The sequence below is a fragment of the Pan troglodytes genome, chromosome 14 (assembly GCF_028858775.2).
Source record: "Pan troglodytes isolate AG18354 chromosome 14, NHGRI_mPanTro3-v2.0_pri, whole genome shotgun sequence".
Classification (NCBI taxonomy): domain Eukaryota; kingdom Metazoa; phylum Chordata; class Mammalia; order Primates; family Hominidae; genus Pan; species Pan troglodytes.
The window spans coordinates 35,383,649-35,407,920 of NC_072412.2; the positions used below are offsets into that span (position 1 = coordinate 35,383,649).

Here is a 24,272-nt window from a genome sequence, read left to right on the forward strand (position 1 = left end):
GCCAGCATAAAAATAAATTATCCTGGGGAGACGACAAAAACACATTATAGATTTTGCAAAAACGACAGCAATCATGAAGTAACCTGCACCATTAACAAGAAGATATTTGTAATTATCCACTTATAAATATACATACCAGAGATCCCTGAAAAGTATAAAATTGTACTACAATAACTTTAAGTTCCCTCTTATTTTACTGATTCCAAAATGAACTAGATATCTTTAAAACAGAAGAACAGACTCTCTCATTCCGTCACTTCCAATTCACTGGACTATTCATAACTTAATGTTCTTGATCTTCCCAAGGAGCTGTTTTTATCTGATTATATAAATCAATGGTAATATACTAGAAAACTGCAGCCTGGAAAGACAAAGCAACGCCACAGTTAAACTGAAAATTCTACTAGATATTAACAACAACGAAAATCACATACATAAAGCTAATTCTATTATCATAAAAGAGCTGTTTTGTTTTGTTTCTGACACTAATAACTTCTTAGCATTCCAAGCAATAACATATTTCACCTACGATCTTGTTTTAATTTGCTTTTTAAAGGTCATTTTCCAAGAGTAGATTGAAACAACAGGGTAAGAATAAGAAATTTCAAGATACTGTTTACACACCTGAAATAAAGTATACTTAGGTTTTTAAAAAAGTCCCTCACCTCTATCCAAAGCAGAGAGAAAATTCCATTAGCTGCATTTTTTTTTTTTTTTTTTTTTTTTTTGAGACAAAGTCTCCCTGTCGCCCAGGCTGGAGTGCAGTGGCGCGATCTCTGCTCACTGCAGGCTCCGCCCGCCAGGTTCACACCATTCTCCTGCCTCAGCCTCCCGAGCAGCTGGGACTACAGGCGCCCACCATCACGCCCGGCTAATTTTTTGTATTTTTAGTAGAGACAGGGTTTCACCGTGTTAGCTAGGATGGTCTCGATCTACGACCTCGTGATCCGCCCGCCTCGGCCTCCCAAAGTGCTGGGATTACAGGCGTGAACCACCGCGCTCGGCCTGCATATTATTTTTAAACCAATGATTGCTAACAAACACACACAAAAAAAGTAAAAAAAAAATCACTCCACTGAACGCTTACAAAAGAAAAAACAGGAGAATACAATGTAGTTAAGCACAGCTCCTATATATATAGTACTTTTCAATATAGGCAACTGCAACAATGAAAGAACACAGCCTTCTACATACTTAAATACCAAATGCCCCCTTGTGGACAGCACTGTTACTAGATTTGCATATAAAATCTGTTTAAACTAACTTTTCTGTCTGTGATTTGAAGCTATGTACCTATCAATTGACCATTCTGATCTTGGAGAGAACACAAACCCAGTGAGGGCTGTCCATAGAACACCTCAGGAGGCAGTCTCAGAGATTATAGCATTTTAATAACCTCAATACTTTAAAAATATATACTTACATGTGTCAATAGTGCTCTAGTGTCACTAATTTTAATGACTGGTTATCAGGCATTAAAAACAACATTTCTAAGAATTTTCAAAAGGCATAAACTACCACAGTGAGCCCAGTGGGAGCATGACTAATTGGGTGTACAGTGAGGTAATGGGTCCCAGGAAGACCCAAATAGGGCTGGATGTCCATCAGGCAGCACAGCTAAAAGAAGAATCTGAATCATGGTAAAGAAATTAGTATCACAGTCAGGAAAATGGTGTGGGGCATCAGGATGAAGAAAAGATAAGTAGGTCAATGAGTAATAAGACTGGAAGTCAGAGAGTGGGACATGACATGGACCACAACAGAGAATAATAGAGGGGAGAGTCTTGCTTCTCTGAAGAGCCAGGTGTGTGATAAAAACAATGGCCCGATGGTTTAAAAGAACTAAGACTTAAAACCATCTCTTTCTTCAGGCTTCTCTTGCTTTTGTAATATGTTCTTCTCCTGTTTGTCCTATGGCAAGCTGAAACATATGTCTGAAGGGAATATAGACAAACAGGCAAAGATTAATATTTCAAAAAGCCAATTCATCAGAGGATTAATTTGCAGGGAGACCAATCTACCTACGATTCCAAATTTACTAAAAATTCGCTTTAAGGAAAATCATTCATATATGTGAACTTATAACCTGAAATATACTCTTTTTCTAAGAATATTTTCAATAATAATACTAAATGCTAAATGATTTCCGTAAGTTTTGGGTTTTCAACAAACATTTCTTAAAATGTTACTAAATAAAATTATATTCATTAGAACATATTCAAGGATTTGGATTTTGGCAAATTGGCTTCCTGTGAATTGGTTTTCTACAAATTGATCAAGAGTCTTCCAGAGAATGTTTGAGATGAGATTAAGTATTTTCCTAAATAATGTTTCTCTGTTTCCACACCTTCTCCCCCATTCTTTTCACCACCAGCTAGTCTTGTTAGCTTTAGGAACAGGATCCATCTGACTGACTAAGCATATGCACTGGTGAGAGATTTCCCTGAAGGATCCAAGCTGCCTGGGTGTAGTGGAGGACAAGGGGGAGGGTATTGATAGGAAAACTAGAGAAAGAGAAAAATAGGGGTCATCACTTTTATGACTCTGAATGAGTCAAGGAATAGGACTTCCACTTTGCAATACAATTGACTACAGGGATATGGTGGGGCTTGTTGATAAGAGCCATTACAGTAACTTATCACAAGCAAGGCTGTATTCCACATCTTTCTCTGAGGGATATACATCCCCTATATCTGTTGATCTTAAGTTGTGCTCTGTAATAGAGCCTATTGTGATGTCTGCCAAAAAAATACAAATGTCCAGGCCTTACTCCAGACCTACCAAATTTCTGGGGAAATCCTCAGAATGTATACTTTTAATATACATTAGTATACATACATAATGTATATAAAAGTATACATTAAGCAGCACTATTCACAATAGCAAAGACATGGAATCAACCCAAATGCCCATCAATGATAGATTGGATAAAGGAAATGTGGTACATATACACCATGGAATAATATGCAGCCACAAAAAGGAAAGAGATCATATCCTTTGCAGGGATATGGATGGAGCTGAAAGCCATTTCCCTCAGTAAACTAATGCAGGAATAGAAAACCAAACACCCCATGTTCTCACTTATAAGTGGGGCCTGAACATTGAGAACACATGGACACAGAGAGGGGAACAACACACACTGGGGCCTGTCAGGGGGTAGGGTGGGGGAGTGGAGAGCATTAGGAAAAATAGCTAATGCATGCTGGACTTAATACCTAGGTGATGGGTTGATAGGTGCAGCAAACCACCATGGCACATGTTTACCTATGTAACAAATCTGCACGTCCTGCACATGTACCCCAGAACTTAAACATTAAAATTAAAAAACAATATACCTTTAATATATATTAATATGGCTACAAGTCTTTGCTGAGCATACCTGGAAATTCTTGGAAGGAATTTCAGGTAGGCACTAAGTCCCGTTTTGGTGAATGCACATGTTAGAGACTAGAAAATGTACACCCAACTAGCTCAAGGGAAGTAAAGGTTCTGCACTTTTTATTAAGAGGGTTAAATATCAGCTGGGTGAGGTGGCTCACGCCTGTAATGGGAGGCTGAGGCAGGCGGATCACCTGAGGTCAGGAGTTCAGCCTGGCCAACATGGCAAAACCCCATCTCTACTAAAAATACAAAAATTGGCTGAGCGTGGTGGCAGGCACCTGTAATCCCAGCTACTCGGGAGGCTGAGGCAGGAGAATCGCTTGAACCCGGGAGGCGGAGGTTGCAGTGACCCGAGATGGTGCCATTGCACTCCAGCCTGGGCAACAGAGCAAGACTCCGTCTCAAAAAATAAAAATAAAAAAAGATGTTAAATATCTAATGAATTCTATTATAGTTTTGAGAAGGTACCAAAAGATTCAGAAGATTCACAACTTATATAACAGCACAGCTTAATAAGTGAAAACAGATTGCACATCTTTGGGCCTTATGCTTATCCCTTCCAAGTTGATTGGGGTTAATTTCACAACAGACTTGTTTTAATAAAATAGTACTTTTCCTTTATCAAGGGAAAATAGAACAGGAACTAACAGAGCTTACTATGTCAGGCACTATGTTATTTGTTTTATCTATCTCTAATAATCTTCACAGTAACCCTGCATGAGAGTTTAATTAACTCAATTTCACAGATGAGGAAATTAAGCCTCAGAGAGATGAAATAACTTCCTCAGTGTCCCATAGTCTGAATTTGAGCCATGATGGTCTGATTCCAAAACCTATGTTTCGAGGGAAAATAGGTTATACTCAGTACATTTTCTCACCCCTACTCTTCCACTACACACCACATCACATTTTCTCCTAATGTCCTAGCCTCTAATTGGCACTTCTTTCTTCGCTTTTGAATAATTTGCCTGAACTCTGGACAACGTGTTTTATCCTCTCCTACAGCAGAAGTTTCTAGAACATTCTTTCCCTGAACATTCATAAAGCCTTCCCCTTCTTGACTTCTGTGATACCATTCTTCCAGTTATCCCCCCATCCTTTCTCAATATTTTTCCTTCTCAATAATATTCCCTAAATTGCCTCCTAACACTTTAAATGTCAGCATTCCCCAGGGTTTCAACCTCAATTCTATTTTTCAGACTGCATATTTTTCCTGCGCAATCCCTTGTAGTTTCATGACTTCATGTGACACTTATGACTTGGTGATCTCTGTTTTCAGAGAAGCAACTTTCCATAATCCAAAACTATTTTCAGTTGCTTCCAAACCACTATCACCTGTGTAATACACACAAACAAAACTAAACTTACCATTTCCTAACATCCTAACTAGTTTCAATTTCTATTATCCTGTTCATTGTAATCCATGAAGTTATTCAAGCCAAAACTCTCAATTATCATTAAATTCTCTTGCAGTCTTACCCAATATCTAAGTACTCATGAAATCCTCAATCCTAAATAGATCTTTAATCTGTCTCCTCTGCTCCATCCCCATATAATACTGCCCAAGCTAAAAAAAAAAAAAACCCACCTTCCCTTACCTAGACTACGACAAAAGCATCCTAGCTGGTTTCTCTGATTCAATTCTAACCCACCCTGAGGAATCCTTTCTTCATGGTGGTTGGGGTGGGGGTGGGAGGATCTTTCAACCTCTATATAAAATATTTCAATAGCTTCTTATCATATATAAAAAAAATTCACACTCCCTAACATGAATACCAAACCCTTTATTATTTAGCCCCTGCATATTATTTCCAGCTTCATCGCTCATCATCCCTCTTATTTATTCCAGACATACTGAACTAACTGTAGAGCTGGGGTGTCTTTAGACAGACTGACCCAGAAATACTTTATAATAATTTGAAAATCTACCTATCTTATGATTTTAAAATTCCACTTCTAAGAACATGTATACTTGAAGCAGTGGTTCTCAAACTTTTTTATTAGAATTACCTGAAGAGTTAATAAAAATATAGAGGTGGCAAGTAGGTTGAAGGACAGGACTTGGCCTTTGTATTTTTATGAAGTGCCCTAGATGATTCCATAACCTACCAAAGTTTATGGATCACTGCCTTAAAGCAGGGGCTGGCAAACTATAACCTAAAGATCAAATTCAGCTTCTGCCTGTTTTTGTAAACCAAGATTTTTTAGAATACAGCCCACCAATTAGGTGTTGTCTATGGCTCCCTTTATACTACAGCAGCAGGGTTGAATAGCTACAACAAAGATCAGAGATCATACAACTGCAATGCTGAAAATATTTACTATTTATCCATCTACAGAAAAGTTTGCGAAGCCTAGAGGAACACTTTGCACTGAAAGACACATATAAAGATATTCACTGTGGCAATGCTTGTCATAGTGAGATTTTGAAAAATTCATGATGTACGTAAATAGGCTAATTTACGTAATTCATGATGTACGTAAATATACTAAGGATATACACATATAATGAAATACTATACAACTGATAAAATTTACTAGATCTTTATTAACATGAATGGAATTAAATAATGAGTAAAAGAATGATATGCACAGTATGATACTTTTTATATGCATTTTTATACATACAACATGTAGAGAGATATTAAAAATAAACTGAAATAATATATACCAAATTCATGGTAGTCCTTGCCTATGAAAAGGAAACAAAAAGAAGACAGGGAGGAGAATAAAAGGGATCTCAACTTTATAAATTGTTTTCATTAAAACATTTAAAGTCAAAAAGGGACAAAGATCTGAAGATTTATAAATACTAGAATATGGAGTTGTTTGCCATAATACACTCTGTGGGTTTTAACTCAAAATTAAAACCAGAAACAACCTAAAATACCCAGTTATAGGGAAAAGTAATTGAACATTCATATTCCAACACAATGGAACATAATATATCATTGAAAAATGCACATGAAGAGAACATAACATATGAAATAATTGACTTAATTACCCTGATTAGCATAGGATTCAAAACTGTCCATGCGGTAAGGTTATAATTATATTTTAAACAACAATAAAAACTAGCTGTAATCCTTTTTCACTGTTTGTTGGCTGACTTATTTATTTGGTTGTTCTTTTTAATCAATATGTATGCATACAAAAATTACTAAAAACAGAACTGTCTACAGTGGATATGTTTGATTTTATGATATTCTTTTTCTATACCTTTTATTTTCCAAATAATATCAGCTGAATACATGTTGAACGAACATGTATGAATGAATTGAATGAATACATAAAATGAAATGCCTTCACTTTAAATGACTTTGTGTGTGGCAGATACAGCCAACTGTACACTCATAATCCACTCTTCTCTTCTTCCTGTATATTCAGTAAAACACTATATTTCCTAGCCTGTCATGCACACGAAGGTGCCCATATGATACAGTTCTAACTCCCAATGAAATATCAAGGGGAATTACTGGGTGCAGCATCTTAGAAAGCTCTTTGAAGGGGAGTAGACCTGACTGGCTTTCACCTTTACCATTTCTCCTTCACCTACTTCTTTTTTTGAATGATAACGTGAAGCAGCTCAGAAGGCGAAGCAGCCATCTTTAAACACAAGGACAAAAGCCACTCACAAATGGATGGCAGAGTAGAAACTTAGGGGAAGCCTGGATTCCTGAAGGCATTATACAGCCACTGCACCACCCCTGGACTGCAAACCTCATACTTTCTGTCACATGAGGAAAAAAAAGAAAAGAGAAAAAAAAAACTTTACTTGTTTAAACCTTTCTCTTACATTCTGCCAAATGCAACCCTTGATACATCATACTAAAATAAAATTTTAATAAATTACCCCACTGAAAGACACTTAGAAGATAATATAACGTATCTTACCTTCAGAGGAGAAAAGTGAACCTCAAGAAAAAAAAAAGTTGGAGGCACCAACCTATTATCAGAACAAAGACTAAAGCTTCACTCTCACTTATGTGAATAATTTTTTCTAAAATTTTAAAATCACACTGAACTTTACATTTCAAAATGGCTGAAACAGGCGGGGTGTGGTGACTTATACCTGTCATCCCAGCACTTTGGGAGGCGAGGCAGGTGGATTGCTTGAGCTCAGGAGTTCGAGACCAGCCTGGGACACATGGTGAAACCTCGTCTCTACTAAAAATACAATAATTAGCCAGGCATGGTGGCATGAGCCTGTAGTCCCAGCTATTCAGGAGGCTGAGGTGAGAGGACTGCTTGAGCTCAGCAGGCAAAGGCTGTAGTGAGCCAAGATTGAACCACTACACTCCAGCCTGGGTGACAGAGTGAGACCCTCCCTCAAAAAAAAAAGAAATGCTGAATGGTAAATTTTAAGTTATGTATATTTACCACAATAAAAGAGAGAGAAAATTATATTAAAATGAAGTCCACTTTAATGATCTAGTTTAAAGATAACATTTTATACATTTTTGTCAAATAACATATAAAATATTACACATATACTAGTCAACAACGAGTGCCCATCCTTTTGCTACTCATAAGCAAATCTGTAGTTTGAAATTATTCAAAATTAGTATTCAAACTAACACATCAATTTCATAAGTATGTCTGTACAGATTACTCCTAAACACTAAACAATCCACAACAAGGATAAAGAATCGGGAAATTTACAGATGGTATTTGAATTCATACTCTATCCCACAAAAGCAACTAATTTAAGCCCTTTTCCCTAATTGTCAATTTAACAGGAAGCCAAAAATATATCTGCATTACACAATTATATGTCTGAATTTCACAAATATTATTCTTTATATCAAAGAATAAGACTTAGTGTATCTTTTGTCCTTAGCTAAGAGGGTCTCTTGACTGGATATAGGATTGTTGGATCCCAATGCTTTTTGCTTAGTATTTGGACACTTCTATCGCTGACTCCTTGGTTAGATTTCTAATCTCTGCTGCTCAGACACACCCCTCTTGGATTCATGAGTACCAAACACTCATGAAAGCACCTGTCCAGAGAATAGAGAGGACCAGTTCTGTTTATACTGAACTTTCATTCTCTTTCCTTTCTGCTTGGTCTGTGGTCCCACTCTTCGTTGTGCTAATATTTCTTCAGTCCTTTACTGTGGAGAAATATAATTCTCTGTCTCTGGATCTAAATTATTAAATCTCTTAGAGAACCACATTTTCTTCAAAAATAACACAAATACATCAAGGAAAATAAATGTATTTTTTCCAACATGAATATGTTCCAGAGTCTCAGGTAGTAGTTAGAAAACCAATTAAATGCTCCTTAGATATGCCCTAAGGTATTTTACCAAGTCATACCAGCACTTGTTGCTACTCTCCACAAGGGTGGTGATACCCACTCTGTTGAGCTAGGACTGAGCCTCAGTTATCAAGAAGCAGGTAGACAGAATATTTTATATCCAGTAGGTAGTAATAAAATTCTACCTGCAATTAAGAAAAGGCACTAAGCTTAACATAGCCCTAGCAACTATTTCTAAATGCCACAAGAGGGCGATATAACTCTATGACAGCACATGGGAAAACAATTTTTCAAGTTAGAAAAATTCCTGACTTTCCAAGATATGGAAATAAAGGCATGTCTGGGTTGAAAATAACAAGCGTGCAAAAAGACTTATTTCTCCTCAATTCATTATTAGCAAAAACACAGTATTTGTCTATATCTTTCTCTGAAGGTTGGTGGTGATTCAAAAAGCGATATCCATACATGCTCTGCTCTTCAGGACACCTGTGAATATAGCTGGCAACTTAGTGCTCCACCTATAGCTACTCAAAAATTATTTGTTGTTCTTCAAACAGGTCCCTTGAACAAAATAGTTTATTTGGACCTTGCGCTAGTCTTCAAACTTCTCTTTGAAATATGTCTGGAAAAAATAGACATAATTTCCTTCAATTATTCTTTGTGTTTAATCACATTTCTACTCACCACTGGCATTCGTTCATAGACACGAATAGAAGATAGTCTATCTACAATAAATCAAATATGAGCACTTAATGTTTTATCAGTTTTAACTCAAATTATAAAATGTACATATGATTGGTTTTGTACCTGAAGAGTTTCCATGGATTTTTTCCACTTTCTCCTTGAGATAAACAATTTGCTTTTCTAGTTCATCATTTAATTCAAGTTGTGTCTCATAACGGGTTTTCCATTCACTACCTGAGTAAAAACAGGGAGAAACAATCGAGATCACCCCACCACCTCTCATTTATTCATTAAAATAACATTATGAGCTTGATCTTACTCTATTACTATATTTGACTTTATTGGCAATACAGATCAACTAGAAGGAAATAATTATTAAGTCTGTATTTCTGTTAGTAAGATTTTCCAGATTGCAAGAATTAGACTCACACTCAGGCTACCAAACAGCCAAACCTTATCACAACTACTGCAATTCCTCTTCTTCCCTACTTCCCACCCCCTTTTTTCTTTTACTTCTTGTGCATCCTTACAATGAATTCAATTAGAGGGAATATCAGGACATGTTTCTTTCCTTGGAACTTGAAATACCCATATATATAATATCCATATATTTCATATATGATATTTCATATACATATCCATAAATATATATATTTCAAGTTCCAAGGAAACTTGAAATACATATTTATATATTTATATATTTTATATATGTTTATGTGTATATAAAATATCCTAAACATTACTAACCTATCCAATGTCATGTTCATTTTTTTTCCTTTGAAAGCAATTCTGAAGTCTGCTTAATAACTATCACTTACGTGTCTGCCGTGTGTAAAGCACACAATGCTTTACATACATTAAGTAATTTAATCCTCATTTTAGAAATGTAGTCACCTATTTTACAAAGATGAGGAAACCAAGGCTCAAAGATGTCAATGTCAAATAACATTCTTAAGATGACAGAGCTAATAAATAAGGGAACCGGGTTTTTAATCCAGTTTTATCTGCCTTTGAAATCATATCCTCTTAACTCCTAAGCTGAAGGAACAATGTACATTTAGCTATCTTCTCAGGCATTTTCTCTTAACCTTAAGCAGTTTTCTTTCACTAAACCCTTTTAGCTATTAAAGTCAAAGCATTTTTCTTATGTCTGGGGAAAAAGAAGAATACAGCCTAAAATTAAAAGGTCTTTGTTCAGATTCAAAGCCCAAAGCTAACTTTTTCGAGTCTTTAAAGTCAGGCTTTGTAGAGGGCAAAAAGATGGCTTCTTTTTCAACTTTAAATGCTCTTCACAGGTCTGAAATAACTGCTGCTACATAACAGTTAGTGGAAGAGTTAAGGAGAAAGAGTATTAGCACATACCACTACCAACCTCCTCAGCCCTGACACAGGTCTCCCTTACACCCTCATCTCTATGCAAATGCGGTCTACCAAAGGGGATGGAACACCCTCCCATACTGAAACTGAAAGTCATTAACCCAAAAGCTTTGGAAAGGTACAAGAAGAAAGGAGAAGCCCTGAAAGACTAAACATTTACCCAAAAGATACAGTAGAGCTCAACTGTATGGAATCATCTTTATAACTTGCTACCTAAAGTCTCCCTTTGTCATGGTATCCCCTTTCCTACCATGGTAACGGATTCTTCAGAGCAAGATGAGAATGGTTACCAAAAAATTAAAAATGCAATTTATTTTTGGCACATCTGAGTACAGTTTATAAATTTTGACACCATTTTATTTAAAAATATTATTGACTTTTAAGTCAATCATCAAATTTAATTATCAAATATAGACAAGCCAGCCAGGCACAGTGGCTCACACCTGTAATCCCACCATTTTGGGAGGCTGAGGCTGGTGGATCACTTGAGGTCAGGAGTTCAAGACTAGCCTGGCCAATGTGGTGAAACCCCGTCTCTACTAAAGAATACAAAAATTAGCCGGGCATGGTGGCAGGTGCCTGTAATCCCAGCTACTCAGGAGGCTGAGGCAGGAGAATTGCTTGAACCCGGGAGGCAGAGGTTGCAGTGAGCTGAGATTGCGCCACTGCACTCTAACCTAGGTGACATAGCGAGTCTGCATCTCAAAAAAATAAAAATTTTTCTCAAAAAAAAAAAAAAAGATAGATAGATAGATAGATAGATAGATAGATAGATAGACAGACCGACCTATTAGTATACAATCGTAACCAAATGGAATCCGGCTGCTTGCCACTTACAGAGTCCAATTAATAAGAGCAAGGTCTGGAAGAAAGTGACTTTATTAACCCCAACATCAACATGGGACAACACAAAAGACCCAAGATAGACACCAAAACAAGACACACAGACCTTGTAACCAGCACAACTCCTGCATGCCTCCCATATTAAGTTTCCCTTTGAAAGCCCCCTGCCTTTTCCCTAGAAATTGGACATGGTTATTTTGGATGGGAATCTAGCCACTTGTCCATTATTAGTTTTGGTCAATGAAGTCACTTTCTCTCTACTGGACCTTGCTTTTGTTAACTGAACTATGCAATCAGCACTTACAATTGCTGGTTACAATTTTAGTGTCCCGTATGGTGAGTGCTGTATGCTCCAGGGCCTGAGCCTGCCAGTCTGGTTTCTATCAGATGGGGCATAGGGCCACCTGTGAATACTAGTTGCTGATGGCTAGCTGACCCATGGCTAGGATATTAGGGAATTTCCCAGCAGCTGCCAAGAATCTTTTGTCTTAGGGATCCTCTCTTTTCTTCCTGCTATGGTGTCTGCTACCTTCAATGCTTCACTGGTGCAAAGAAAGTGACCTCTGGAGAAGCTGACAAACTATGGAACTAGGTGCATTAGTCAGAGTGTACCCAACCACCTTCTGCCTCTTTTGGGGTGTCGCTGGGGCTCTGCTTTATTTAGACTTGGCTGCCAGTGAAACTATATGAGCATTTTATGCATTGGTTTTGTTTGTATTTGCTGCACCCTTGGGCCTTTGCTCAGTTCTGACTCAGTTGCCTGGGGGAGCCATTTGAAACTGAAATGAGGGATTTCGGAGTCTACACAGCCCCTTAACCAGGGATTTGTTTGGATGCACACCACCTGTTTGTCCGTGTGTGAGATCTTTGTGCACCCTGATCTCTTTCTCTCTCTTTCTCTCTCTCTTTCCCCTTTTTTCCAACTTCATCATCCTGATTATCTCAGAAGCCATCTACAGCCCTACTCTTCTCAGCCAAAACCACCCTTCGCTCCCTCTGGCTGGAAACAGTTTACCTTGACTGGTGACTTGAGGAAATGGGAGGGATTCATCCCACACCCTTCAGTTCTAGGGTGCTGAAGCTCTCCCTAAGAGGAGATAAACAAGAGAGGTAGGGGTACTGTGCAGTGGCTGGAAGGCTCATAAACCTCCCTTCCTTCTTTTCTCTTTCCTCTTCCTGCCCATAAAACCTGACCTCCTTTCTCCTCTCCACTCCTTTCTTTTTCTCTTTTCCTGTTCAAACCAGGAAACCAGTACTGAAGAGAAAAAACAATTTGCAAAATCCTGGCCCCTGATTTTGTCATCCTCTTTGGGACTGCAGCTGATTACATATGGTGCATTTTTGCGTACATTTTAAACTGACGGGCAAATTACAGCAAGAAAAATTTAGAGCTCAAATAGTTAACCTGAAGCTATAGAGTTAAGTAGAGTCTTCTAAAGCTATCTTCCCCTCTTTTCTGCCTGCTTTAAATCTGCTGTTACTAAGCTGCTGGTGCTAGGACTCATTTATGATCTAACTAGAATGTAAACACTGGAAAGTTGTTTGAAACTGAAAATAAAAAAAACAAGGGTAAAAGCGGTTTAAAAAAACTGCCATAGAGACTCCTTTACCCAAAATTTTGGTTCACAAATTTCCTTGGATTACCTATTAGGGCAAATGAAGTTTGGCCATATGAACAGGTTCCAATTTTGTCAGAAAAAGAACTTGAAGCCAGCTATCTTTTGTAGGTCTGTGAGTTCGTAATGCTGTCTCATGGCTGGAGTTCCAAGGTAAAAGCTATTGGTTATTTCTTTGTGCATGTATGTATACATGTTTAGATATATTTATGTAATATTCATGTATTATGTTCTGTGTTGTGTCTAGCATGTTATCAAACTGGCTTATAAGTAAATGAGTACTCAAAAATTAAGTCCAAATGCTTTTCAAGTGCATGTGAATTTTTAATAAATAAAAGTGGTTTTAAAATTATTGATAAAAATAGAAAGGTCTTCAGAATTGTCCCCATACATTTTTGTCTAAGTGGTTTTATATTTGTATCAGTGTGTATACAAAGGTGTCAAGGGTTGACATAAAGGTTCTAAGACTTTAAACTCAACCAAAAACAGAATAATCTTTGTGTATTTTTTTTTTTACAAATTAAGACTAACTTAGTTCAATGAAACAGCTAAATCTTCAGAGTCATCAGCAAATACATTTAATTTTAAGGTTCTTAATTAGGTGCTCACCATTTAGTGTTCAGATTTTAAAAATGGTTAATAGGGAAATAACTTTATTTTTTATTTTTTTTATTTTTTTTTGAGATGGAGTCTCACTCTGTCGCCCAGGCTGAAGTGCAGTGGCGCAATCTTGGCTCACTGCAAGCTCCACCTCCCTGATTGACACCATTCTTCTGCCTCAGCCTCCCGAGTAGCTGGGACTAAAGGCGCCCATCACCATGCCTGGCTAATTTTTCTGTATTTTTTTAGTAGAGACAGGGTTTCACCATGTTAGCCACCAGGATGGTCTCGATCTTCTGACCTCATTATCCGCCCGCCGCGGCCTCCCAAAGTGCTGGGATTACAGGCGTGAGCCACCGCGCCCGGCCCGGAAATAACTTTAAATAATGATTAGTTTTGTGTAATATCTCAGTTTTCAGAAGTAATCTAGATAAACTATTAAGAAATGGAAAAGGTGAATACATGTAAATGAGATAAATGCTTGTAAGTGGACTTTTTGTGTAATTTAAAATCTTAAAATTATTTTGAATTAAATAATAGATGCTCCAATCCAATAGATAATAATTTGATTTCTGGGACATTTCCAATTAAGAAAAGATTATGATATGGGAAAACATATTTCTAAAATTGTAGAATGGTTTCATCCAGAAAATGCTAACATCTGATAAACAGTTCAGGATTTCTTGCTTCCTAAGTTTTCACTAAAATTTAAGGTTACTAAGAATTCTAATATATAATTCTCCAAGTTGTGTTCTCATTTTTTAAAAAAGAGTAATTTAAGTAATTCAAAGGTTATTTAAAAGTTATTTCTAAAAGAAGGTAAAAAAGAATCAGTGAGTAGGGGAGAGAGATATAAAGAAAGTTGTGGATACAAAAATGTATTTATAATAAAAAAGTTATAAAACAAGCAAATAATTTTACATGAGAAAGATTTTATATCGTAAATTCTTATCCTAAAATAAAATGGCTAGTTATTCAGAAAACAGAAAATTTTAGGACAAGTCAGAAAGTCCAAGCATGTAATAAATGGTCTATGTAAGTTATGATAAGGTTCATAAAAGGAAAATTACAAAAGCTATTTTATATATTAAGTTGGCTATAATTAGAAGGGAATTATTTTTAATAGTCTTTCTAAGATTGATCCCCTATCTTAAAACAAGGTTTTCTTAAGGTATTACTTTTCTCTTAATAAAATTACAAGAGATTTTTAAAATTTTAGAACCTGTTTCTTTTAAAAACTTCTCAGAATCGTATCTCAGAAGTTCAACTATTGCTGTCTCACTGCTTTCAGCTTTTTCTCCCCCTGAGAAGGTCTGAGATGACAGCTCTCTCCTTCAGCTTTTAAATTAGCTTCTGTAACTTTTTTCCTCTGGTTCCATTGTTGTGGCGTGATGCTAAAATGTTTTATCTTAAAGGTCTAGAAAAGCAATATTTTCCTTCAGTATAATTTGATTCTGTACTCTTGGCTTTCTTGATAGATGTAAATTTTTCAATGTAATCAAGAAACTTCTCATGCAGTTACTAAGAACTATGTATTCCTTTGCTATACTCATAATCCTGAACACATTCTTCCTGTGTCTGATTAAATTCAAGAATATTTTTCATCAGGTTTAACTTCCAGGTTGTCTAAATAGGCTTCCTATAAGGAAAAGTAGTCACGCTGCAGGTTTTTCTTTGCCTTTCTGGTAACTGGCGTAAGAAATAACATTTTGCTTTTTATCAAAATAATTCATATGTTGTCTTCATTAGATTTTTAACTGCTTAGAAAAACTGAGACCTAAAAGGCTGAAAGTTGTTATATGCATGTAACCTTCTGTATTGCCTTTAAGTCTTGCAATGATCATTTTGGTTAAATTAGTAACTATTGGTTTACAATGACCTGTGGATCTGTTTTAATCAAATGTTTTGAGCCCTTTAACATTTTTGAGAAACATCTTCAAAGTTGAAACAAAAATTAAGTCTCTGGCTTATTGCTGATGTTTATCAAAGCTATAAAAGTTAATCACTGCAAGGTTATAGAATCTTTTTACAGCTTCCAGTCAAGTCATGGACTCCAGTGTCACCACCTCCAGCCCCTTAAAAAAAAGGTCCTTATCAGGTGTTGTTAACTAATCCTTGTGCTATGAAGTTACAAGGCTTTGACTCCTGGGTACACATATCTCATCTAAAGAAGGCAGTGACTCCTGCCAGTATCTGACAGCAAATCTAAGTTAACTGAAGCCCCATTTTTAGATCTGGGCAAAGATGACAATCATAGTAAACTACTTTCATGAGACACAGGGACACGCCTATACCACAAAAAAATTAAGATTCTCTTAATAATTTTGCCTCTATCTAAAATAATATAATTTATTCTGTGCCTAAATAAATAGATACTAATTTAAATGTTTAAATTTAGTGCCTAAATTGATACTAAATAATTTAAATGTTTAGCTACCTATAAGTTTCCTTTCCTGTAACTGTCAGAACTAGGCAGGGCTTATGACCTTTTTGTTTGAAACACTGCTAATACTTTACATTTTTTTTTACCTCCAGAATTTGAAACTATTCAATCCCTCCAGGCCCAGGGGCTATCGCAGAAGTGTATCATTGTAAGGGCCAGATTTTGAGGGATAAAATTAATTAAGACCCTCCAAATCAAGGACAGACACACAGATGCCTAAACAGCTGAACAATATGCTTGTGTTTTGTACAGCTAATTGCTACAAGTCAAGATTACAGTATCTCAATGCAGAGAATTTATAGATAACTCAACTTTATAATCTTATTTTTTGACTTTTGGTTTTTGGCTCTTATGTTGCCTAAAAGGGGTTTTAAAGATTACTGAATACCTGCTCACCTCCACTCCCATCTGGTCTAAAACGTTTAATTGGATTTAAGTCTTTGACTCTAAGTTCCTTGGCAACAGGGGTCCCACTGAGAGGCACGATGGACCAGGGGCAAGTAGCCACACCATCCCAGAACTTAAGTTAATAAAAGCTTAGCTATGGATACTATCTCTGCATACCTTGACCAAAAAAGGGGGAATATAAACTAAAAAAAAAAAAATCCTAAGCCCCCTCAACAGACTGAATGTATCCACCTCTTGGCCAAAGGGAATCCCAAAGAAACCTGAAAAACTAGTTCAGGCCATTATGAGAAGTGGAGGGTTGGACATGCCACACTATACCTTCCCCCAATTTGGAGTTTAGGCACAAATGACCAGCATTAACATTAAAATAGAGATCACATAAGAATGACAAGACAGACTCTTTGTAGCAATAAGACACACACTGTTATGTTTCACTTACTAATAAAGTCTCTCAGAAGCTCAGCAAACATGTGTTAATGCTGCAAAGCTTTCCCAAATTCATTTTATTCTAGAGTTTCCTGTATGAAATCTCTTATGTTAAATAAGTAAGAATTTGGACTCAACAGTTATGCCCTTATAGTTATAGTCTTCTGTTATCTCTTCATACAGGTCCTCATATTTCTGGTCAGGAATATTGTCAGATCTTTTATGGTTTTGGTTGGAATTGTGGGTGGGATCATTTAAAAACCCTATTTTCTAACTGGTTATTGCTGGCATTTGTTTTTTTAAATAAATATTTATTTCATTATTGTATCCAACTATTTTCTAATTCTTTATTAATATACTAATCTTTATAATTGTGTCACTTCCTCTCTAATAGCTATAACTCTTATTTCTATTTCATATTTTATTGCTTAATTAGAACTTTCAAAAACTATATTGCATTTTAATAATGGCAGCAGGCAGCTTTGGTATTTTTTCCCCCAAGAATGGAAATGCCTCTACTATTTCATTGTTAAGTATTATGCTAGTTTGAGATAAATAGAAGTATTCTTTTCCTTGTTTTGAAAAACAAATGGAATTTTATTTTTAAAATTTTAGCATTTACTGAGGTGATTTAAAAAAATATATTGGATTTATTAATATATTACCCACTAGCCAAAGGTATTTGGGCATAGAAACCAGCCTATAAAAGCCTCAAAGGAGAAATCCAGGATGAAGATGTAAACTTGTGTGTTGTCAATAAGTCTTTTTTTTTTTTTTTGGATGGAGTCTCGTTCTTGTCATCCAGGCTGGAGTGCAATGGTGCAATCTTTGCTCACTGCAACCTCCACCTCCCGGTTCAATCGATTCTCCTGCCTCAGCCTCCAGAGTAGCTGGGATTACAGGCACCCACCACCACACCTGACTTATTTTTCTTTTGTTATTTTTAGTACAGACACAGTTTCACCATGTTGGCCAGGCTGGTCTCGAACTCCTGACCTCAGGTGATCTGCCTGCCTTGGCCTCCCAAAGTGCTGGGATTACAGGTGTGAACTGCCGCATCTGGCCTCCATTTTTCAATCTATAAAACGGAGGTAATGATATTATTTTCAAAGGGTAGTTGTGAGGTTTCAATTTTTTAAAAAAATGTACTTAAAGCCCTACACAAATATTAATTCTTCTTGCTTAAAAAAAAAAAGTCACCGGAACATTTTCTTTACCATTTTCTTATTACTAAACTTTGTTGTGAAATTCAAATTAAAACATAAAACCAAATTTTCTACATACAGTTTCCTATGAATCCTAAAAGGCTTCAAGAGGTGACTTTGAGAATATAAAGCTCTTTGGAGTTGGCTGTGTTTACCACCTGCCTAAAAATTAATCCAGTGACAAGCAAGATCAAACAATAAGCAGATGAGAAAGTAGAAATAAAAACTACTCTTTTGAAGGCTTTTGCTGTAAATGGGGCAGGGACAGGGGATGCTAGCTGAAGGGGAAAAGTGGGGCCAAAAGAAGGCTATCATTTGTTGTTTAGATAAAATAAATTCAGCATGTTGGTCTGCTGTTGGGAATGATCCAGTAGAGCAGGGAAAACAGACAGTGTAGGGAAGAGAGGGCCATCACTACAGTGATATCCTTGAGCAGGTGCGAGTAGGTAGGATCTACTGCACAAAGGGAGGAGATAACCTGAGACAAGAATAAGGACAGATCATTCATAGAAACAAGAGGGAAGAGGATGTGCAAGGGTGCAGGTAGATGGGTAGCTCTGTTGGTAGAAACACATAGAAGTCCTCTTCTGATTGCTTCTCTTTTTTCTTTGAAAGAAGAGGGTAAGCTCATTACCTGAGAGTGTGATTGAGTGGAGAGGTGGTAGAGGTTTGAGAAGAAAGCAGAAAGGGTGAAAAAATTATCTGAACAGTGAATGTACCCCTATTTGTCACATGTGCGCATATTTCCAATAATAAATTCCTTTTAAAACACCTTTAATATTGCCCCACTGCCTTCAGGATAAACGTAAATTGATTAGCATCATGCAATCTTCTTGATTTATCTCCTTCATAAACTTTAACCTCATCTCCTAACGCATTCTCATTATGACCTATGTTCCATTTTTATCAATTACTTAGCATATTCCCCAAATGGCTTTATGTTTAATGCTCCTGTGGCAGACTGTATTTTCCAAAGATGACTGCCAATAATATATCCCATCCCATGTGTTGCTCTGTAATGTGACCTTAAAAGCAGTCTACCTCTCCAGTCCCTTGAATCTATGACTATTATGACCAACAGAATACAGTGGATATACCCCTGTGCCAGTTCTGGGAGTAGCCCTTGACTGGCCTGGCAGTCTCTACTTATGTCTTTTGGAATGCTTGCTCTTGGGATACATCCTCTTGGAACCTAACCACCATGCTGTGAGAAGAAAAAGGTACAAGAGGCATTTCTGACAGGCAGCCCTAGCTGAGCTTCCAGTCAAAAGCCAGCGTCAGATGTTAGCCATGTGAATGAGTCATCACGGAATGACCAGCTCACTTGAATCTTCAGTATACCTGATTGCAACCAGAGACCCCAATCAAGAACCATCCAGGTGAACCAACCCAGTTAATCCGCAGAATTATAAGAGACAGTTTGTTGTTTTAAGCTCCTAAATTATAGGGTGATTTGCTATGTAGCAAAAGACAAGCAGAAGTGTTTTGAGTGTGATGTGGTAGATGGCAGTTGTATTACCATTTACTGAAGGCATGGTAAATAGATGATCTAGGATCAAGTCATGGCTCTGCCACTACCTGGCTATATTACCTTAGAAGTTATTTAAATTCCTGAATTTCATTCTTCCATATATGGGGATAATAATAACTACCTCACCTGACACAGTCCCTGGCTTTAAAGGAGTAAATGTTTCTGCCCTTCACCTTAGGCCTTACTTTTGGTCCACTAAGGAAAGAACTTTCTCTCCTATCATTCTGACGTTTTCTCTTTATACCCACATACTAGCTCCTTCTTTTGAGAACTGCTACAACTTGTTGAGCCACATTTTACTACTGGGCATAGTTATTGCATGTGTACCTGTGAGCATGCCTTCTGTTTTTCCTGTAACTGGGTACATGAGGAAGTTCCAGTTACCCTGCCAACGCAGCTACTTGATAAGTACACTTAGAGCCTGCCCCCAGAGACTGAGGCTATATCTAAGATACAGATATGGAGATAGAGGAAGCTACTTCAGCCTTGGGACAAAGTAGTATTCTGCAACCAAGCTTTAACAAAGCACTGGGTACTTATAGAAAGTGGCATTTTATTTCCCATATGGCCACTAATCCTTTTTGTTCATAGCTCCCCAATTGATGAAGAGTATAAATGTAGCAGGACGAGCCACAGACAAAACCCCTCAGACACCAAGTTAAAGAAGGTAAGGCTTTATTCGGCCGGGAGCATCAGCAAGACTCACATCTCAAAAAACTGAGCTCCCCGAGTAAGCAATTCCTGTCCCTCTTAAGGGCTTAGAACTCTAAGGGGGTCTGCATGAGAGGGTTGAGATTGATTGAGCAAGCAGGGGGTACGTGACTGGGGGCTCCATGCACCGGTAATTAGAACGGAACAGAACAGGACAGGGATTTTCACAGTGCTTTTCCATACAATGTCTGTAATCTATAGATAACATAACCGATTAGGTTGGGGGTCAATCTTTAACTACCAGGCCCAGGGTGTGGTGCTGGGCTCTCTGCCTGTGGATTTCATTTCTGCCTTTTAGTTTTTATTTCTTGTTTCTCTGGAGGCAGAAATTGGGCATAAGACAATATGAGGGGTGGTCTCCTCCCTTATAAATGCCCACCCTGATAATCCTAATAAACTCCTCCTGTTCTTTAGCATTCAGTTCAAGCAATGCCTGTTCTGGAAAGCCTGTCTTTATTAACTCACCCGAATTCTGTTAGGTTTCCCTTCCCTAAGTTTTCATTTATCCTTACATAGAACTTATATGACTTCTCATATCCATATTCTGGTTTGATACTTTCTCCCAATAGTCAATGAACCTCTTTAGAACAGGGAAAACAAAGGTCTTCCATTTAAAGTGTTGACATATGGCAGGGTCATATCTTGCATACCTTACAAATTTTAAGGATATATGAGTGTGTAGGTACACAACATCCTCTACACCAAACACACATTCTTCCAACAACAATAGCTAAAACCTAGATACGGATTTTAAACATATCCCAAACCTAGAAGTTAAGATATAAAGAGTGTAACTTGAGGTGAATAGAAAACTGGTGATATTTATTTAATAAAGAAATAATATATTGATGTCATGTAACAAAGTTTTTGCTAATTAATGAACATTTTGAACTTGAAAGGTAGAAAAATAATTAAATAGTAATAGGTTTGATATTCTGAAGTATCAGTTTTAAAGCCTCTATCATAAACTATCATTAATGTGGCCAAAAAGCAATACTGAAATGTTGGTACTATTATTCAATATATGGAATTTAATGCACCATAGATATCCTGGTAAAACGAACAATAATTATACAGGAGTCACAAATATAAGTATTTACTTATATACCTTCATTGTCAGTATTGAGTTTGGCTTCCAGTTCCGTAATCTTGTGTCTTAGTTCAAATATTGAGAGTTGCACTGCATCCCTGTTATTTAAAATATTTTTGTTGATTATAATTCAATTAAAAATAACATCAGAAAAATAATACATAGTAACCCACTACTACTTCAGGAACAATTTACTATGACACATTATTTACTGAAGGACTGGTTAAGAAATAAGACTCAGGCAAAGGAAGGCTTCCAATTAGTCAGTTCTAGGACTCAAATATGCACTAAAGCTCAAAGACCCCCAGGCAACCATTGGAAATCTTTTATTTATTTTTATTTATTTTTTTGAGACAGAATCTCGCTCTGTCGCCCAGGCTGGAGTGCAGTGGTGCAAACTTGGCTCACTGCAACCTCCGCCTCCCGGGTTCAAGCAATTCTCCTGCCTCAGCCTCCTGAGTAGCTGGGATTACAGGCATGCGCCACCAAGCCCTGCTAATTTTTTTGTATTTTTAGAAGAGACGGGGTTTCACCATATTGGCCAGGCTGGTCTCGAACTCCTAACCTTGTGATCCGCCCAGCCTCGGCCTCCCAAAGTGCTGGGATTACAGGCGTGAGCCACCAGGCCCGGCCCTTGGAAATCCTTTATTTTTAACTTAAATATCATCCTAAAGAAGTTAGTTACCTGGTTTTTCAGAACCAAGCAAATTAGGCACTGCACATTATTACAGAAAGGCATACCTAGGGCAATACATAACAGCTGACAAACTGAAACAAAGAGAAAAAAACAAACACTAATTTAAAAGGTTAGCTATTTAGGGCATCAGTAAATAGAACATTATCATATGACAGGGCCATTTATTCAATAAATATTTTTGAGTGCCTATTATGTTCAAGGCATTGTATTAAATACGGAAGAATTCAGTGAAGAGTGAACAGAAAAATAGCAATAGCGGCAGCCAAGTTCCACTGGATGCGTATCACAAGCCAATGCTAAGTTCTTTATAGTGCATTTCATTCCAACCTGGGAACAACTGCAGGAGGTATGAGATGACTATTTGTATACCAGTCTTAGAGCTGAGAAAACTGAGGATTAAAGAGGTTAATTAACTTGTCTAAGATTGCATAGTTACTGAGTGACAAGAGATGGGGTTTGTGTTTTTGCAGGACTGCCCTCAAGTACTTGCTCTTATTCTCTACTTCCTCAGAATACACAGAACCTGTCCTCAGAACGCGTGTAGTTTGGTAGCAAAACAAGAAATAGACAGGCAATTAAAATACTGTGACTGGAGCTACAATAGAGGAAAACCCAGAACCCTATCTAGGCACAAAGGAGAGTCCAATTCTCACGGGACTTGTGGATGGAGTTGGGAGTATGTCCAAAAAATACTTTAAATGTTTCAAAAATTTAACACGAAGTACGAATACTGTTTTCAAAAAGCATAAAGGAGGAGTAACAGTTTTACTAAATGTCATTTTATGAAGTTCCCCTTAAAGGGATGAAAGAAAAAAAAACCCCGTATAACTAAATAAAATCTTTGTAATTTTAAGCAGAAAACCTGGATTTATGGAGACATCAAAACCAAACACAACTTTTGGCATTACAGTATATGGGCAAAATACACGCCATATGATTGGATCCTTAAGGGCAGCACATCCTACCCCGAAAGCTGCCTACTTACAATACCAAAGGCTTACTCAAAGAGGCACGTCAATCTTTCGCATGGAATACTTTTGGAACCCAGACCGAAGTGCCCAGGGGTTAATCACGGCGCCGGTCTTACAGCACCCTCAGCGGCTTCAGGCCTGAGACTCCGCAGGTGAAGGCTCGGGGGGTGTGGACGGGACCCCACACCGCGCCGCCCCCCGACTCACTTCTTGCGGATTTCTTCCAGCAACTGCTGTTTCAGGCGGTTGGTGCTCACACCGTCGAAGTTGTAGTTTCTCTCTTCCTTCATAGTGTCAGGCCAGAGACCTCCCGCGTCTTTCCCCTCAGCACCTTAGAGCACAAGACATTAAGGGCCACCCAGAAGCCAGTACGGCACGAGGCGGTGAACCCCAACCGCCCCCAGGTCGCACCTCCCGCGCCTGCCCGCAGAGGCACGTGGTGACGTCATAAAGCGATGCCCGCAGGCGGCAGGGGGTGGGGCGAGGGCAGCCGGGGAGACTGGAGAAACCTACTCTGTGCGGTGGAGCGACCCTGGATAACAGCTCCAGGGACACTCCTTGCTCAAGACGCTGGGGTTAGACGTGCTCCGGCTACACAGCGGAGTGTCAGGGGGCCAAGAATATCCCTCTCCTTTTTCTTCCCTCCTGCTGGCTTTGGTTGCTTTCCTAAACATTGCCCCGGTCGGCAAAGTCGGCTTCACTCTTAGCCCTTGTTAGGGAAACGCTGGATCCAAGAGTAGCTGCGCCCTTCTTTGCTTCAGTTGAACAAGCACCAGAGTCGCTGATTTGGCAGTGTCGGAGCGGGAGGAACTGGTCTTAAAAGGTACCTCCTGAACTCGGGAAGACTGCTAACCCTCCAGATTATTGTTTTGCATCTGTGTGCTGTTCATGAACATACCTCAGAGCTGCTCACTGCAACTTGAAATTTCATTATATTTTTAATCACAAAGTTTGCATCCTACCCTTGATACATCTGTGTTTCCTTGACAAAAAGAGACAAACTCTGTAAAACATTTGAAGAGATTTATT

The 24,272-nt window shown here is 37.8% G+C and overlaps 1 protein-coding gene across 21 annotated transcripts in view; it reads right to left on the bottom strand.

The window, feature by feature from the left end:
* The window catches only part of CCDC169 (coiled-coil domain containing 169), a 70,755-nt gene extending 47,058 nt beyond the window's left edge, over positions 1 to 23,697 (bottom strand). For 5 of the 21 annotated variants that reach the window (XR_010150432.1, XR_001708656.4, XR_001708658.4 and 2 more), the window contains exons 1-4: positions 23,451 to 23,669; positions 21,594 to 21,673; positions 9,449 to 9,559; positions 7,017 to 7,111 (exon numbers count right to left, since the gene is read on the bottom strand). Coding sequence is in view for 14 of the 21 variants with exons in the window: in XM_016925178.4 (XP_016780667.1) it covers positions 7,017 to 7,111; positions 9,449 to 9,559; positions 21,594 to 21,673; positions 23,451 to 23,533 (369 nt within the window). In the remaining 7 variants the exon portion in view is untranslated. Of the gene's footprint in view, positions 1 to 7,016; positions 7,112 to 9,325; positions 9,367 to 9,448; positions 9,560 to 21,593; positions 21,674 to 23,450 lie in introns of those variants that run through there. The other 16 variants (XR_010150434.1, XR_010150435.1, XM_003314121.6 and 13 more) reach the window with 11 other exon arrangements.
* Positions 23,698 to 24,272: the final 575 nt, after the last annotated feature.